Here is a 15454-nt window from a genome sequence, read left to right as displayed (position 1 = left end):
CGCGTTCGAAATTGTTAATAAACGTTTTTGTACACTCGCGATGCAAAAAAATCCGTCTATACATTTTTATAAAACATCGCTTATATTCGAAGTATTGATTTTCTTTACTAAATATTTAATGTACAGTTCCAAGCGCCGTGCAAGATTCGATATATCGCGCGAAAAAATATTGACATCTCGACGCTTGAAGCCAACGCTCACACGACGACAGCCATCGTCGTCCCTTTAAAACGCTCGCGTCGGAAATCCTTCAAAAGGGCGCGAAAGCTCTCTGTGCTCGCTCTCGCTGCACTTTGTGCGCAACAAACGAGAGCGGGCGGCACGTCGGGTCGAAGTGAAACATTAATCGCGTTACACCTTAGCCTAGCCTTTGCGCATATGTATCTCTATTGTACGTTTCAATAGCATAGAGAAAGCCAGCCCCGATCCTCTCGTCACGAATGCGCAGCGAACCATTCTGGTGCATTCGCTGCACTTCCGTTACGAAGACGGACCCGATATCCGTGCGTAATATTGAGTTCGGTGCGCTTGAACAGAGCGCGGCTTGTCCCTCGCATGTAGGCCCTCGATTGACATTGCCAAATCGAAAATCGTGCGCGGAGAGAAATACTTTGGCTCCAAAAGAAGTGCGTTTTAATTGCGAAACAAGACGAGTTCGAGTTTTTTCGTTATCAACGCGAAAATATATTTTGTAATTTGTATCGAAAAAAAAAAAAAAAAAAAAAAAAAAAACAAAGATACTTTCTTGCGTATCGAAATTCAATATCACACCAATTTCAATTTGAACCCCGCTTGAATTTTTATTTCACTTTTTTTCGTCTCGCAAATTGTTTTATTTCTGTTTATTTTTGTTTTCAATTATGAACGAAGGAATTTCTCGCAAAGGTATCAGAATGCTGGGTGTTTCGTGTACAAAATCCGAGGCAGAGCCGAGGTTGCTGTTGCTGCTCGCGCGAACCGAGTTATTTACACACGCGGAAGACTCGCAACCAATTTCGGGGTCGCCACCCCGAAGAGTTCGTGTGGCTCTTTGCCTCCTCCTCGTCCCAAAGCGGAATCGCCTCGCGCTTCAGCACTTCTCTCTCCGTGAGAAAAGCCGCTTAGGATCGATCGCCACCGACGGACTTGGTTAATTAACTGTTTAGATTAAATTCAGAGAGGATGATCGATAAAAACACGCCGCTCTCTGTGTACAAGCAATTGCAGTTTCGACAGTACAAAGAAATTGACAACACATTAAGTGATACTCGTTGAAATTAAAATGATTTAGAAAAGGCAGTACGAGCAATGGTACTAGGTCTTATTGTACTTAGTTTTATTTCGTAAATTGGTGTGTAAATTCAAATGTTTTGATTTTAATCTTCTTCAGTGAATTCAGAAATAATGCAATGATATAAAAAGGCATTTCGCTAGAAGTTTTTGACTATTGTTATAGTGTATGCTCCGTTTTGTGTTTTTTGACATCATTTCATTTTACAAATTCGACCATTCATTCTGAAGATGTGCAGTCTGTCATTGCATTACTTCTGAACTCACTGAAGAAGATTTAGACTAGGATCGAAACGTTTGAATTTGTATACCGATTTGCAAAATAAAACAAGTGCAATAAAACCTAGTACATTGCTCGTATTGCCTAAGTCAAATTAACAACAAATCAATACTACAATTTTTCCACGAGATGCGTTGAAGATTAAAAATTCGCACTTTACAAATTTTTCGTGAAACATTTTAACGCAATTCCGGAACTACGCGAACTGAAGTCGAAAAACTTGGAAAAACATTGTGTCTCCGACGCCACGTTGTTTGTCCGTTGTTTTTTGTCCAATATTAAAAACAATTCGTGTATTTATATATTCGCGACAGTTGTTCCGGAATGATAACGCTTCGCCTGCTTCTATAGAGGCGCGCTCAATTAAGAATTATTTTGCATGAGGTAAACAGCGGAGCGCCACGTTAGTAGACCGCGGTTTAATAATTGACTAACGTTAGCGGAGTGGCCGTGAGGGCCACATGCAGCACTGATGAAGTTATTCCGAGTCGCGCGTTGCTGGCCCGGTTTATAGCCCGGCTCGGCTAGATATCTCGTCCATAACGCGGATGAATAAAGAAAAACTTTGTTAACCACGCCTGACCGACTGACCAACTAACTCTCGTTAACAATTCGCGTTATAACGTCTCTAGACCTCGGAAATTACACGCGCGCACAACGACATTTCCCTTTCCCCCTGCAATAAAGGCGAAGCGAGAAACCACCCGTTAACCACTTGACGGAAAATCCTCGACGTTTTTAAACGCGCACCCACAGACCGATCGTCGTTTAAGTCGTGTCTCTAAGCTCGCGTTTTCTTGGAATCAACTACGTCGCGGAAAACGTAGTAGTCTCTCTCCGTGAGTGAAAATCGTTCCTGTCGTCGTTTGTCTATAAATCACGGCGACAAATGAAGACATCTCCATTAAGGAAAAATCCCATCGCGAAACATCGATCGAAAGTATATCTATAGATAGACACGGCGGAGGGTATAGATTCAGGACACCCTGTATAGCACAAAAGCAGAACGCGATATAGAGCATGATTAATCACGATGTGAGAGAGTTAATTGACGTAGGTGCGAACGGTCAATCCGGGCTAACTGGCACCGATTAGCGATTTTAGCTACCTCATTCCGGATCATCGCTTGTAATTCGAGGCGAAAGGGGGAGAAGGGCGGGAACCGGGGAAGGAAATGAAAAATATATACCCGGTCGATTAATCAAGGCACAGTAGCTGGTTTCGCGTAATCGCGTGTTCATTCCTCGTCAGTTTCGCCAAGTCGTAGCGGAAAGTCTTAGCGGAAACAAAGGAAGATTATACGCGCATCGTACACGGATTACATCGAACGCGGATTTGCGGGAAATTCGTATTACGGTAGATTACGCCGCCGTCTTAACTCTCCAGCGTGATGCAAAGTCAAAGTTCCTTCCCCCGGTGTGGCGGGAAGAGAGAGGGGGTAATATAATTTACATCAATAGGAAGCTTTTGCGGTGCCCGTAATTCGGACGCGGTAAACGACAGAGTCCCGTAGGTATTGTCTGTGACGCTAGAGAACATTACCTCTAAAACACGCGATATTGCAAAAGGCGTGGAATAACTTAATACCGTAGAGAGACAGAGAGCGAGACGAGAGAGAGAGAGAGAGAAAGAGAACGACCGACGTTATTTCGCGTTCTGCGAGTAAAAAGGGAAAAATATTGTACAGACTGTCCCAGATTTTCCGGGCGCGCGTTGCTTTCAGACATTACGGTAGATTCTTAAGCAAACTTTTTTGGAGCCAATATCTCTCTCTCTCTCTCTTCTCGCTCGAAAAAATTCGAGCTTTCACTCCCGCGCGCGAGGTATTGCAGTAAATTCTCTAACATTTCTCAACATCCTCGAATATACAAAAAACGCGAATATCTATGCATTCGGTGAAAAAATTATGTGCTATATACTGAAAGATTTCCGTTTTGCTGAAAAAAAAAAAAAGAAAAGATATACGCGAGAGTTAAGTTGGCACAGAGCAAAACTCGACTGAATTATCGTCGACGTGTAATATTGTACGTGTATGCGCAGCGGGAAACCTTTCGTTCGCTCGAGCACGAAGCGTTCGTTACGATGTAACGAAAATGGTGACAATTATAATATACCAGGAGCATAGCAAAAAGGCACGCGCTCTCATGTACTCCGCGTCCTCTTTCTCTTTTTTTTTTTCTCGCGTGTGATTTAACCTGTTCGAAAGATTCCAACACGTTGGCGCATTACACGTATTTACATGCGCTCGTGATTATTTTACATGTATTTTTCCACGGACCGAAAGCGTGTAACTTGATCTGGTTCAGTTTTCCGCGTTGCGAAAAGAATGAACTTTTTACGCCAATCACGATTTCATTGCCGCGAAAAAAATCACTTTAACGTTTCTATAGAGAACGTTTCGAATTCAAACTCCGACCGAAATTGAACCGATTTCAATCCGTTGACATTTTCGCGACTATTGGCTCGTGAAAAATAGAAAATGTCCCGGACTCGCTTAAAACAGAGTTAGTCCTTTACACGCCGCGTTCACGCTGACACTTCCGTGTTTGTCCCGTAACTCGATTCGGAATCGGATCTACGTTACGCCGAATATGTCACTTATCTCGTTAATTATTTAACGAGACCGTAATCAGCTTTCCGGTAAAATTTTTAATCTGAGATTTACAGATAATTCAATTACACAGAGATTATTTAATGTGAAACGGTCAAAGAACCGCGCGTTTAAAATGTTGGAATATATAATACGAGCTGGTTTAGCGCGGGAGGGGAATTCTTCTCCTCCCAGTTTTATCGATCGCGAAAGACTTTGCGTGCGTGCCCGCGTACACAATTCGACGCGCGTTATGTCAGAGTTCGCGTATTTTTATCCTTTCGGTGATTCACACGAACTGTACGATTATTCAAGTCTTGAAGGTGATTCATTTTTCGCGTGAATTCGATTATCAGTCGCACGTTGTATAAAATTTATAAAAAAATTAAAAAAAAAAAAAAAAAAAAAAAAAAAAAAAAAAAAAAAAATTAAAATCAGTCTTTGCTCGAAGCTTTGTACAATTGTAAGATACACATGTACGAGGTAACTGTTCCAATGACCGGACACACTTATGAAAGAAGCAATTTATAACAAAATATTTGTACACGTAAAATTGTGGGAACTGATATTTTTAAAAACATCTTCAAGAATATTTGAAACATTGAGAAACCGTTATCATATTTACTTGTCTAATAAATTATTATGTTTAAAAAATGTCCGGTAATTGAGACATTATTTCATTTTGTATGCACGTGAAATAGTTTTTTCGACACACATGTGTTTCGACTGGCCGGAATTTAATGTCGAGTCGGAGAGACACTCAACACGGGTTCGCAGAGGATTAAAGCAGACTCGAGCTGTTGTTTTAGGGCCATTTTATGAGGAGTCATACGGAATCGCGCGTACAGCGTGATTGAAAACTACTCTTCGCCTCTCGCTCGCGCGCGCGTTTTTTTTTTTTTTTTCTCGTCCTTTTTCCCTTTCAACTCTCATCTAACTTGAAATTCAATGCGATCGCGATTCCGTTCCATCGTATCGGAGATTGAAACCGGTGAAACTTTGACTAGTTCAATTCTCGATGTCGCACCCGTGGAAAAATGAACCTTACGGCCAACTCCGTTGCATTTCCGTCGTCAGGAAGAAACACATGTATCAGTCGAAACAACGATTTCTCGCGCGGTTTCTACAATACAATCATCGCGAGTAAAGGATCGCTCGCTTTTTGTTTTGCGTGACAAGACTATTTTCCGCGGAAAAGTTACAACACGCACTCACGCACGAAAAAACTATTATTATTATCATCATCAACTACTTATTCCTTCTTCACGCGACTTTACGTGAGTTTTTATACAGTCATTTCTCTCTCTCTCTCTCATCTCTTAAATATTTTTTCGAAGCAGTGAGTGACTCTCGTGCGTCTCGTACGTTTTCTCGATGTTTTTTTTTGAAAAATTGACACTTTGACTTTTGTTTCCAACAAAAATTTTTACGCGTGTCAAATAAAAAAGAAAAAAATACAGAACAAAACAAAGTTTTGTATTAATAATACAGAGCGGTTTAAATACATAAACGATAAGAAGAAATTGGTGTTTCTTATTGTTGACTTCGTGACATTACATGCAACGCGATAATTTAGATATTCCGCGCGTGACACAAACGCAATAATATACGCGTCGCAATAATATACGGTCGCAAAAGGGTTAATACAGTCTCTCGCGATTAACGTAATGTTACTTAAGTGCTGTGTAATTATTATTACGTGCGAAGATCGCAATCTTAAACGAACAATCACGACATACGGCTTTCTTTTCTTATTTTTTGCGGTCGCACTATTATTTAACATTGAGAGAATTCGAGTGTTAAGCGTGTCGCATGTTTTTTTTTCTCTGTGCAAAATCTACTGACCGAAATTCACGGAATAAATAAATTACTTGGTAGCATTTCTGGTTTATTCAATCGTACAAAAAATGATCGACCTTTCTCTTCCTGCCTCGTTTTAAGCTCGTAAAAGCGAAACGCACAGCGAACACAACTTTTTTTGTCCCGACGGAAAACATATACGGAACATATACGTGTAAATTAACACAATAAAGGATAAAAAAATAAAAAATTATAATCGACAATGATATATTTTTTTTTGTATAATAGTGCAATCAATATATATATAAGTTGTTGTATATATATATATATATATAATATATATTTTGTTTATATATAATTATATATATATAATTATGTATATATAATGATCAAGTTAATATTTACATTATATATGTACTGCTATCTTTTTGCGGATCCGTGTGTTTGCACAAGAACGCTGTGCTCTCTTAATTCTATCTAGCTTCTCTACCGCACTGGGGCTATGGCAACTAACGTTTAATAATGGCAAGTACTTGCTGACGAAAAGTCGTGGGAGTTAATGCTTGAGAACGGTTGTTTATGGAATGGAGTGATCCGAGAGCGTCGCGACTCACAGAGAGATCGATAGAACAAAATTAAGACGAGGATTCTCAATCGCGATACGCTTCCTTGCACGATATCACATTTATTCCGATCGTCGTGTATATTTTATTATTACTTGCCTCTCCGAACAGTTTATTCCCGAATCACGTTTCAAGTTGTTAATAAACTACTAAAAAGGAGATTGCGAAATTTATTATGCGAGAACATCTCGTACACACCGATTATCCGAACAAAAATTGAGTTTAACTAATTACAATAAAATCTCGATTATCCATATAAAATTTTCAAACAAAAAATATATATAAACACGAAATAAAACCAAAAAAAAAACAAGGTAAAAACAAAAAAAAAATATATATATAAACATAATATATACAAATTTGTGATAAAAACTCTTACAATACGCAAATGCTTTTCTCGGTCTTTCGTTAACTCTCTTCGGGTTATCGATCGTCAAGCGAGAATCAATGCTCGAATAATCGGCGTCCAAACAATTGGCGCGCGTTCCGCCGTTTATTTTTGGGACTTCGATTTCTGCATTAATTGCGACTAATCCGATTAGCTTCGACAATCCGACACGCACAATCAACGCCATCGCTGTTGCTCACATTTGTCATTTTTTTTTGTTTTTTGTTTCAATGGCCGAAACTCGTTTGCGTGGTACGTCGTTTGTACGCGGCAGGAAAAAATTGTGGTTCTGATAGGTTCTTGAGAATATCTCTTCTGTTCGAATATTGTTGTTTTTGTTGTTGTTGTAACAAGTTGCTCGCGCTCTCTTGTCACTCTGTCTGTTTCTAACGCTTTGCGAACTTGAAACGATCGTTACTTTGGTGAATGTGCAATGAAGCTCTTATTTTTCTTCGTTTTCTTTTTGTAGCGTCAGCCGATCTTACACACGGGAGAATGACAAACACAACGGAAGGATGGGGAGAGAAAGGGAGAGAGGGCAGATTGCTATTGCTGTGTGTATGTTTGTTTGTTTGTGTGTGTGATCGAAACCTTATCCATCTAAATTCAACAACTAGAAACAGAAACATTAAGACCGCAGCCGAATATACGAGAGAGTCTCGATTCATTACGAGTGTGGAAGTTCTTTGTGCAAGCCTATTTTTACCTATCTCTCGCGTTTGGTGCGCGTGTATATACGTGTGTTCCTCTGTTTGCCTCTTTTTTTCTCCCCTTCTTGTTTTTTTGTGTTAAGGATTTTTAGGTCACGAGGGTGTAAGCCGTAAAACGCGTACGCTCGAGCAAGCGGAGAGTGTGGAAGCGGTCCGGGGAAGTTATTACGAGTCCACGAATCGCTCGCTGCTTGGTTGCTGGCTGCCTCGGTATACTCTTCTATACGTACATACATATATACACGGCTGCTGCGCAAAAACAATGTATTCGAAACATTACTCAACATACATACTTAAAACTTCGCAGAGAAGAAGAATTCGCTGACACAGTCGAATTTGTCACTGTCGCAGCGAGTATTGTTAGTCGCTTTTACAGTACGAGCGGCCAAGAAGACTTGTCACGAACACAAATCTTATTTGTTGGTAAAAGTTTTCCGCGGTGTATGTGCAAACGATCTCGTTTAAATGACAAATTAACACGTTGAACTTCTCCTTGCACTTTTACTGTATAATATAAACACACACAATGTATTTTTGAAATGTAACACAATAAATAACCGCGAAAAAGTGTGATATCGAATTCAAAGAAATTGGTGACGTTTGGCAAATTTTTGTCGTTTTCGGATAAATAATAGCAGTGACAGTTCTGCTGCGACAGGAAAATTCTTTTTCTCGGTGTGTGTTGTGTGTGTGTGTGTAAGAGAGTAGAAATCGCAGAAAAATGCTTTTCCTCGCGCATGCGAGGGAAAAACCGCTCCGCGCACGGACAATGATAAATTTATACTTCCGAGAATTTCGTTTTATTTTTTTCTCTCGGTAGAGATGACGAACACACGTGCCTCTGTATGTGTGTATGCGTACATATATTATGTGTGTGTGTGAATGTGTATACGTGTGCACGCGAGTTTCCTTCTCTATCTCAAATGTTTGATAAAAGAAAGAACATATTTAAATACGTGTCTATAAATATATCACAATGATTCTCTGTTCAAAAATATAACACAGAACACCAATGTTCGAATTCACTTTGAAAATTTGTAAAAAAAAAAAGAAAAAAAAGAAAAAAAAAAAGAAAAGAGAATAAAAAATCGGCACAATCTCAACTCGGAAGAGAGAAACGAAGAACACACTTGGCACTTAATTACAGTACGCACGATAAAATGATGTATCGTTTGCTGTCGCATCGCCGCATTCTTCTGCAGTTTCTCTCCGCTTCAAGTGTCACACAAAATTACGGTCCACAAAAATTCTCGTAAATTTAAACAAATTGCTAAACAAAACAACAGACCATACAATATATCACTCAAGAACCCAAAAGTTTGATACACATTTTGTTTTCATTTCTTTTAAACGCGAGCGCGCGCATAAAAAATGCCCTTTCTTTATTTTTCGATAATATATTTGCGCCCCAATCACACATCTATTTTTGTGAGATATATATCATGTACAATTCTTCCGAAATCACAAACCGCATTAATATACATATACATATACATATACATATATATATATATATATATTACTCTTCCGAATCGATAAGCTCGAAGGCAATTTTTATGCGCCGTTCCGTCATATATATAACATACAAAAGATATATATATATATATGTGTATATATATATATATATATATACGCATATACAATAACGAGAATTATATTATTGAATTTCTCGAACGAAAAATCCGCAATAATGATGTCTCGTGACAGTTCGCTCTCCTCTACTTATCTATATATGTATACCACTTGTGTAAATAAAAGTGATTTCGGTCTAAAATTATATCGCTAATAGGCGCTTCCTTTTCTTTCGCGTGGGGAGCGCGTATGCCGCTCCCCGGAAATATTACAGTAATGCGATTAGACTCGTTTACTTTACTAACGTAATTAATTAAAAAAATCGGATTACTCTGAAAAATTCGAAATTTCTTTTTTAAAAACTGTTCTTTTCGGACAGTACATTTCGAGCGCTTGTAACTTTCGCATTTTTTTTATTTTTTTTCTCACTGGTATACACCATCATGTACACCCGCATGTATGCACACACTCTTGTCTTCACACATCGCTTTTTTCTCTTGGTTTTTATTTAACTTCGAAATCTTCAGTCCGTACTTAATTATTATGCACTTCGCCCGTGGAGGCAACTCGTTAGAGCCATCGTCACACAATTTCTTCACCACCGCGATTAATGGAACTGTTACAATTACGAGATATACGTTTTACATCGAAAAAATTAGCAGAACGCGCGTTTTTAATCTTTCATTTTTGATTTATTCCACCTGTGTGAGTGTATATCACATATTTTAGACATTTGTTGCACGCTCATGTCTTCCAGATCTTCATAATGTCGGATCCCCCGGTTTTGTTCTTCCCTTCCTTTGAGATTTGTACCGCACAGACTTGACAAATTGATTAAACGAGTTTATTCAATCGAAGTTGCACTTAATTGTTCACGTAACATTCCGTGACGCGTTGATTTGCTTTTTTACGGTCTTCTCTTGTTTATTCCTCGTTGCTGCGCAAATTAGTTTTTTCAATTCCGACAAGCGTGACACTCAACACACACTGCTTACGTTCTTATTTTCTTTTTTACACTGATGTAATTTTAATAAGTCTTTTTTTTAATAAGTCTTTGTTCTTTGTATCAACTTGTCTGAGTGCAAACCGTATATTTGTAATTTGCTTTATGTTTTTTATTTTAAATTATTATATGGTGTTTGATGCGGTTCTCCGTTTGAGAATGGGCAATAAGACTTGCAAGTATCTGTATTATCCATTCTCAATGTCACTACTTCGCGTTCGATATACACAATTTACATTCTGGATACACTGGTTTCGCACTGTGTAAACTCACGTTCGTCTTATCTACGTTATCGCGACTTTGAATTTTAAGCAGTTCGTTAGAGCGCACACATTAGGAGGCGAAAAGTGTCTTTTATTATATGGCGTATACACATGTTTTCTTCCTCCCTTTTTTTTTTTTTGTTCTTTTAACCCTCGATTTTACACAGATCAGCACTGCGCTTATTTTATACGAAGATTATTATTATTATTTTTTTAGAGAATTGCGGAATCTTGATAAAAAGGACCACGTGAAAAGTTGGATTACTCTAGCGTTTCCTTCGTTTAAATTAATTTGATATACCTAATATTATATTGTAGTGTTTTTTTTTTTTTTACATATGAGGATTTTCTTTTGTTACTTTATTACTATCGCTTTTTGGCGATTTTTTTTGATTGCCGAGTTCTTTATTGTTCTTTCGATCTCACAAGAAACGCGATCTCCCTCTTAAAAATCTTTAACAAGAGCCACTTGAAAACAGAAATAACGGTATTTGCAATAAAACTTAATCAGTAATGCATACAAAACAATTGTCTTCTATCTCTTACTTCGAAAAAAAAAAAATATATATATATATATAATTTATCCGTCAATTAATGCTCGAATAAAGTTATATAAATACTTTTTGTTATATACTTACATATATGTATTATATTTAATCATCCACATTTAAATACGTTAACATAGATACGCGATATGCGCAATGTAACAAAAACTTTGTTTTAGGCACGTATATCAAAATCTTCCAGCAGAAGATAATAAAAAGTGAAAATTATAAGAAACAATATAGATACACAAGTAAGAGAGATAATGAGAGATAATCTCACTAATCTCGACGAGGTAAAAATAACTAAAAAAATTGCATTGTAATGTATAATGTATAATATACATAATATTCATACGTAGTATATTAGTAATATATATTAGTATTATAAGTAATTAAATATGAAACATTGGCAAATATATATAGAATATATGTATTGTCAAGTTTCATACTTAATGACCTAATATTTATATATATTATACATTATATTATTTTATACTTCACGTAACGTTGTAATTTCACGTGCTAACATTAATAATAAAATATCTTTGCAAATATAGAAATAGTTTTAAAAGAACAACAAATATTTATGCGGTATGTGTACAGCAGAGAGTGAAGTAGAGATCATTATAAAGAACTCGGCAACGCGGATTACTGCGTGTGCTGGCAATATTATTGGACTTACGGCTCTAACATTGTTTGATTGTTTAAATTAATTTTAGGTTAGTTCCTAGTTGACCATGAGTGTATGCGATTCCATGGGTGCTGCACTATCGTACAACGTATCTGTGTCTTGCGTAGGCTCGCCTTGCAGCTGGCACTGGTTACTCAATGTTCCCGCACCGCAATCGCAAAAGAATCTAGAAATATTTATGCAATAATAAAATGGTCGCGCGATTCGTGTTTATCGAGTGACGCATAAGATCAAAGCAATATCTCTTACCGGTCGTGTCTGATGAATTCCACATCGTGGCCAGCGTGACAGGTTTTTATACAATTAACACATATCGCATTGCGGTCCGTCGTGTTGCACGTTTGACAACGATAAAAATCGTGCATTGGGAAAGAAGTGTACGATGAGATTTTATACAGACATTGTCCATTTCCAACAGCTTTCTCCACCGCGTCTTGATTATTAAATATTTTATTGCCTAAAAAGAGTGCGCGACGGTTTTAAGTTCTTTGTTCTCTCACTGTAAGAATGACTTTCGCAAGAAACAAAATATTTACCTCTAGTCGTGGGTTGCACTCCGCTCGCCAAACATAGACCGCCGAATCGATTATTAAATATTTGATTAAATTCCAGTGTGGCTGTGGCGTTATTGGTTATTTCAACGCCGGCTGCCAATCCGTCGAAAATCCGATTTCTTCTCAAGATCGGCTGCGACTGCGTCGAGATCAACACTCCCGCTTGTGCATTGCGAAATATGTCGTTTTCTTCCAAAACACCTAAATTTTTTGAAACAAACATTATGAATGTTCTTCAAATTACATTTAAATAAATGTTTAAAGCGTACTTTGCACATTTTTAACTGGAAAGCGGTTTCACTGGCCATATAAATTTTATTATCGGCCACCGATATGAGAATTATCGACATTTTGCAAACCCGACATATGTACTACTTTACCTTTGCCCCCGTTAAATATACAGATTCCGCCGTCTCGTCCGTCAAATATCTTATTTCTCTTGAGAGTTGGATTGCTGTCCGTTTTAATCCAAACGCCCGCCATTGCGTTATCGAAAATCTCATTTTGTTCGAGTAAACCTAAGCCACTATTATACACAAGAACACCGCCGTTCTGGCCGCCCCATATCTTGTTGCCGCGTATTACCGGATTACTGCCAGTTCTAGATTAACAAGAAACACGCGTTCATAAAACTTGCTTGATTAACACTACGTTTCAAAAATAAATATCGAAACACGTGAGCTTTCGATTTTTTACGAACGAACGAACAAATTACCTTATTTGTACTCCTGAATATAAATGGTTAAAAATATCATTGTCCTCCAACTTTCCGTGGCCATTGTCGTAAAAATATACGCCGACTTGTTTGCCACTGTGAATTCGATTTCTCCTCAAAACCGGTGTAGATCCCGTCGTGATCCATACGCCCGCCAAGGTATTGGCATAGACTTCGTTCTCCTCTATCAGACCCTGACCTTTCTCGTGTACATAAATGCCACCATGTTGACCATGATGTATCTTATTATGTCGGACAATCGGATCAGAGTTTGTTCTGATCTGTATGCCGGCCAACGCGTTGCCATAAATGTTATTGTGCTCGATCAATCCTCTACCTTCGCCGAATATATACACTCCGCCTTGGTGACCGTTATATATCTCGTTCCGACGTATGGTCGGATTCGAGTTCGACGTGATCCACACACCAGCAAAGTTATTAGAATGAATTTTGTTGTCGATGAATTGTCCCAGGCCGTTTTCGTGTACATAAATGCCGCCAGTCTGACCGTGATGTATTTCGCAGTGAACAACAGTGGGATTCGCACCCGCTTTAACCTCAAAACCTGCTATCCGATTGTTGTGAATGTCATTGGCTTCGAAGTAACCGAGTCCGTTATCGAACGTAAATATGCCAACGTCGCGACCATGATGAATGTGATTCCGTCGCATTATCGGATTCGCATAGTTCTTCACCCAGATTCCGGCTAGGGCGTTCCGCGAAATCTCGTTGTCTTCGTACGTACCTTGCGCGTAATCGGTCACGTACAGACCGACATTTTCGCAATCCGAAATATCGCAATTCTTTACTAACGGATTCGCGCCAACGCCAGACACACAAACCGCAGCACCCACTAAAAATGAGAAAAAAAAAAAAATCTCACAATGTACACATTCCATTTTCTTTAAGACTAATGTAAACAAAGTGTTATCGCGTATACTCACCTACGCTCGAACTTCTGATTATACAGTGATCAACAGTAGGACTGCAATTTTCGCCCACTTCCAAACAATAATGTTTGTGATGAGGCACCGTGCTTGTAACATCGGGTGTGAACTTTAACGTGAGATGTCCAGCGTAAGCGCGCTTCGCACCTTCTACGAACATCATCGTCGACTCGCTTTCTCGTTCGAGAATAACGGATTCCGCGACATTGCCCGGCGCAGCACCAATTAACGCCACGTCGCTATCGATAACGAGAAATTCGCCTCTGTACGTGCCAGCGTGAAGAAACACCAAATGTTGCGTCGATGTGTCCTCTCCATTGGTCTGAGAACTGTTGTTGCAACAACCCTGTCCGCTTGCGGCTGTACTGGCGCCGCTCACCGAGGCACCGCTGTTACTTCTGTACTCGTCCACGTAATCTAATGCGCCCTGAATGGTATTGAAGTACGGCAGATTGCGTCCTTTGAACTTCAAGTCTTGGAACCCGGGTCTGACATGCACACCTCGATATAGCTGCCTGAAACTCTCCTTCCACGGATTTTGATATTCGGACTCGTCGGGCGACACAAATTCAAACTTGCACGACGCCGGATTGAACAGCGGCAGATCATACTCGTAGACCTGCTGATACAATGACTTCCACAGTTCCGTGTCGTTTGCAATCGCCTGGAAGCGTTTGCAGACTTGCGAGACTCGACAAAGATCCTGCTCCATAAGGTAGTTGAATATTGTGAGCAACACCTCATCCGGCAGCTCGTACTGAAGATAATGCGCTGCTGTGTTTGTGTTTATACCTTTTACGCCATAAAAAATTACGTGTCATTAGAACATTAGACAAAAAACACAATAAATAAAATTGAAATTCAAACATTAACCAAGAGAATAGTTTCAGAGTTTTCTTTGATCTATTTAAGAGTATTTTTTTATAGTCTTACACACCACAGAAAAGTGGAATTTACATATTAATCGTAAATTAATTATAAATAATCGTTAATTTAAACTGTTACCATCTGTGGACAGTGAACACGTTCGTCTCGGTCGTTTCCTCGCAGGTAAGTACGACGAACCGACCGTGGCAGCAATACTACTGCCACCCGATGGCGGTAGAGCGGAACTTGTGCCAGGCGCCGGATCCGGATGTGGTGGACTTTTGCGTCTCAAGTCGTATGGGGACGAGTGCGATTGAGGAGACGGCGAAGGCGCAGCCACCCCGGATACACTAGGGGACGAGCCGCGTCCGCCGCTTCCTCCGCCTCCACTGCCAACTCCACCTCCCGGCAGTATTTGATTTGATGCTGGACACGGCAGGTCGCATGCTTCGGCTAAAAAAAGAAAAAAAAAAAAAAAAAAAAAAAAAAAAAAAAAAAAAGCTTGCACTGTGCATTGGAAAAGTTTTTAGAACTGAGAGCAAATTGCATCATTCATTTGAAAAGAGAAATAATTCATGAAAAAAAAACTACATACAATAGAAATCATTTTTTAAATACCGAATAAACATTAAACAAT

At 39.0% G+C, this 15454-nt stretch overlaps 1 protein-coding gene across 2 annotated transcripts in view; it reads right to left on the bottom strand.

Annotated features, from left to right (window-relative positions):
• Positions 1-11482: 11482 nt before the first annotated feature.
• The window catches only part of LOC109857730 (F-box only protein 11), a 7592-nt gene continuing 3620 nt past the window's right edge, over positions 11483-15454 (bottom strand). For both annotated transcript variants that reach the window (XM_020434345.1, XM_020434346.1), the window contains exons 2-8: positions 14956-15270; positions 13948-14742; positions 13004-13856; positions 12669-12889; positions 12271-12489; positions 11984-12191; positions 11483-11900 (exon numbers count right to left, since the gene is read on the bottom strand). In XM_020434345.1, coding sequence (XP_020289934.1) covers positions 11771-11900; positions 11984-12191; positions 12271-12489; positions 12669-12889; positions 13004-13856; positions 13948-14742; positions 14956-15270 — 2741 coding nt within the window. In that variant the 3' untranslated portion in view covers positions 11483-11770. The remainder of the gene's footprint in view (positions 11901-11983; positions 12192-12270; positions 12490-12668; positions 12890-13003; positions 13857-13947; positions 14743-14955; positions 15271-15454) is intronic.

Source organism: Pseudomyrmex gracilis, unplaced genomic scaffold (genome assembly GCF_002006095.1).
Source record: "Pseudomyrmex gracilis isolate BER0280 unplaced genomic scaffold, ASM200609v1 scaffold_170, whole genome shotgun sequence".
NCBI lineage: Eukaryota > Metazoa > Arthropoda > Insecta > Hymenoptera > Formicidae > Pseudomyrmex > Pseudomyrmex gracilis.
This window is presented reverse-complemented; position numbering and strand designations above follow the sequence as displayed.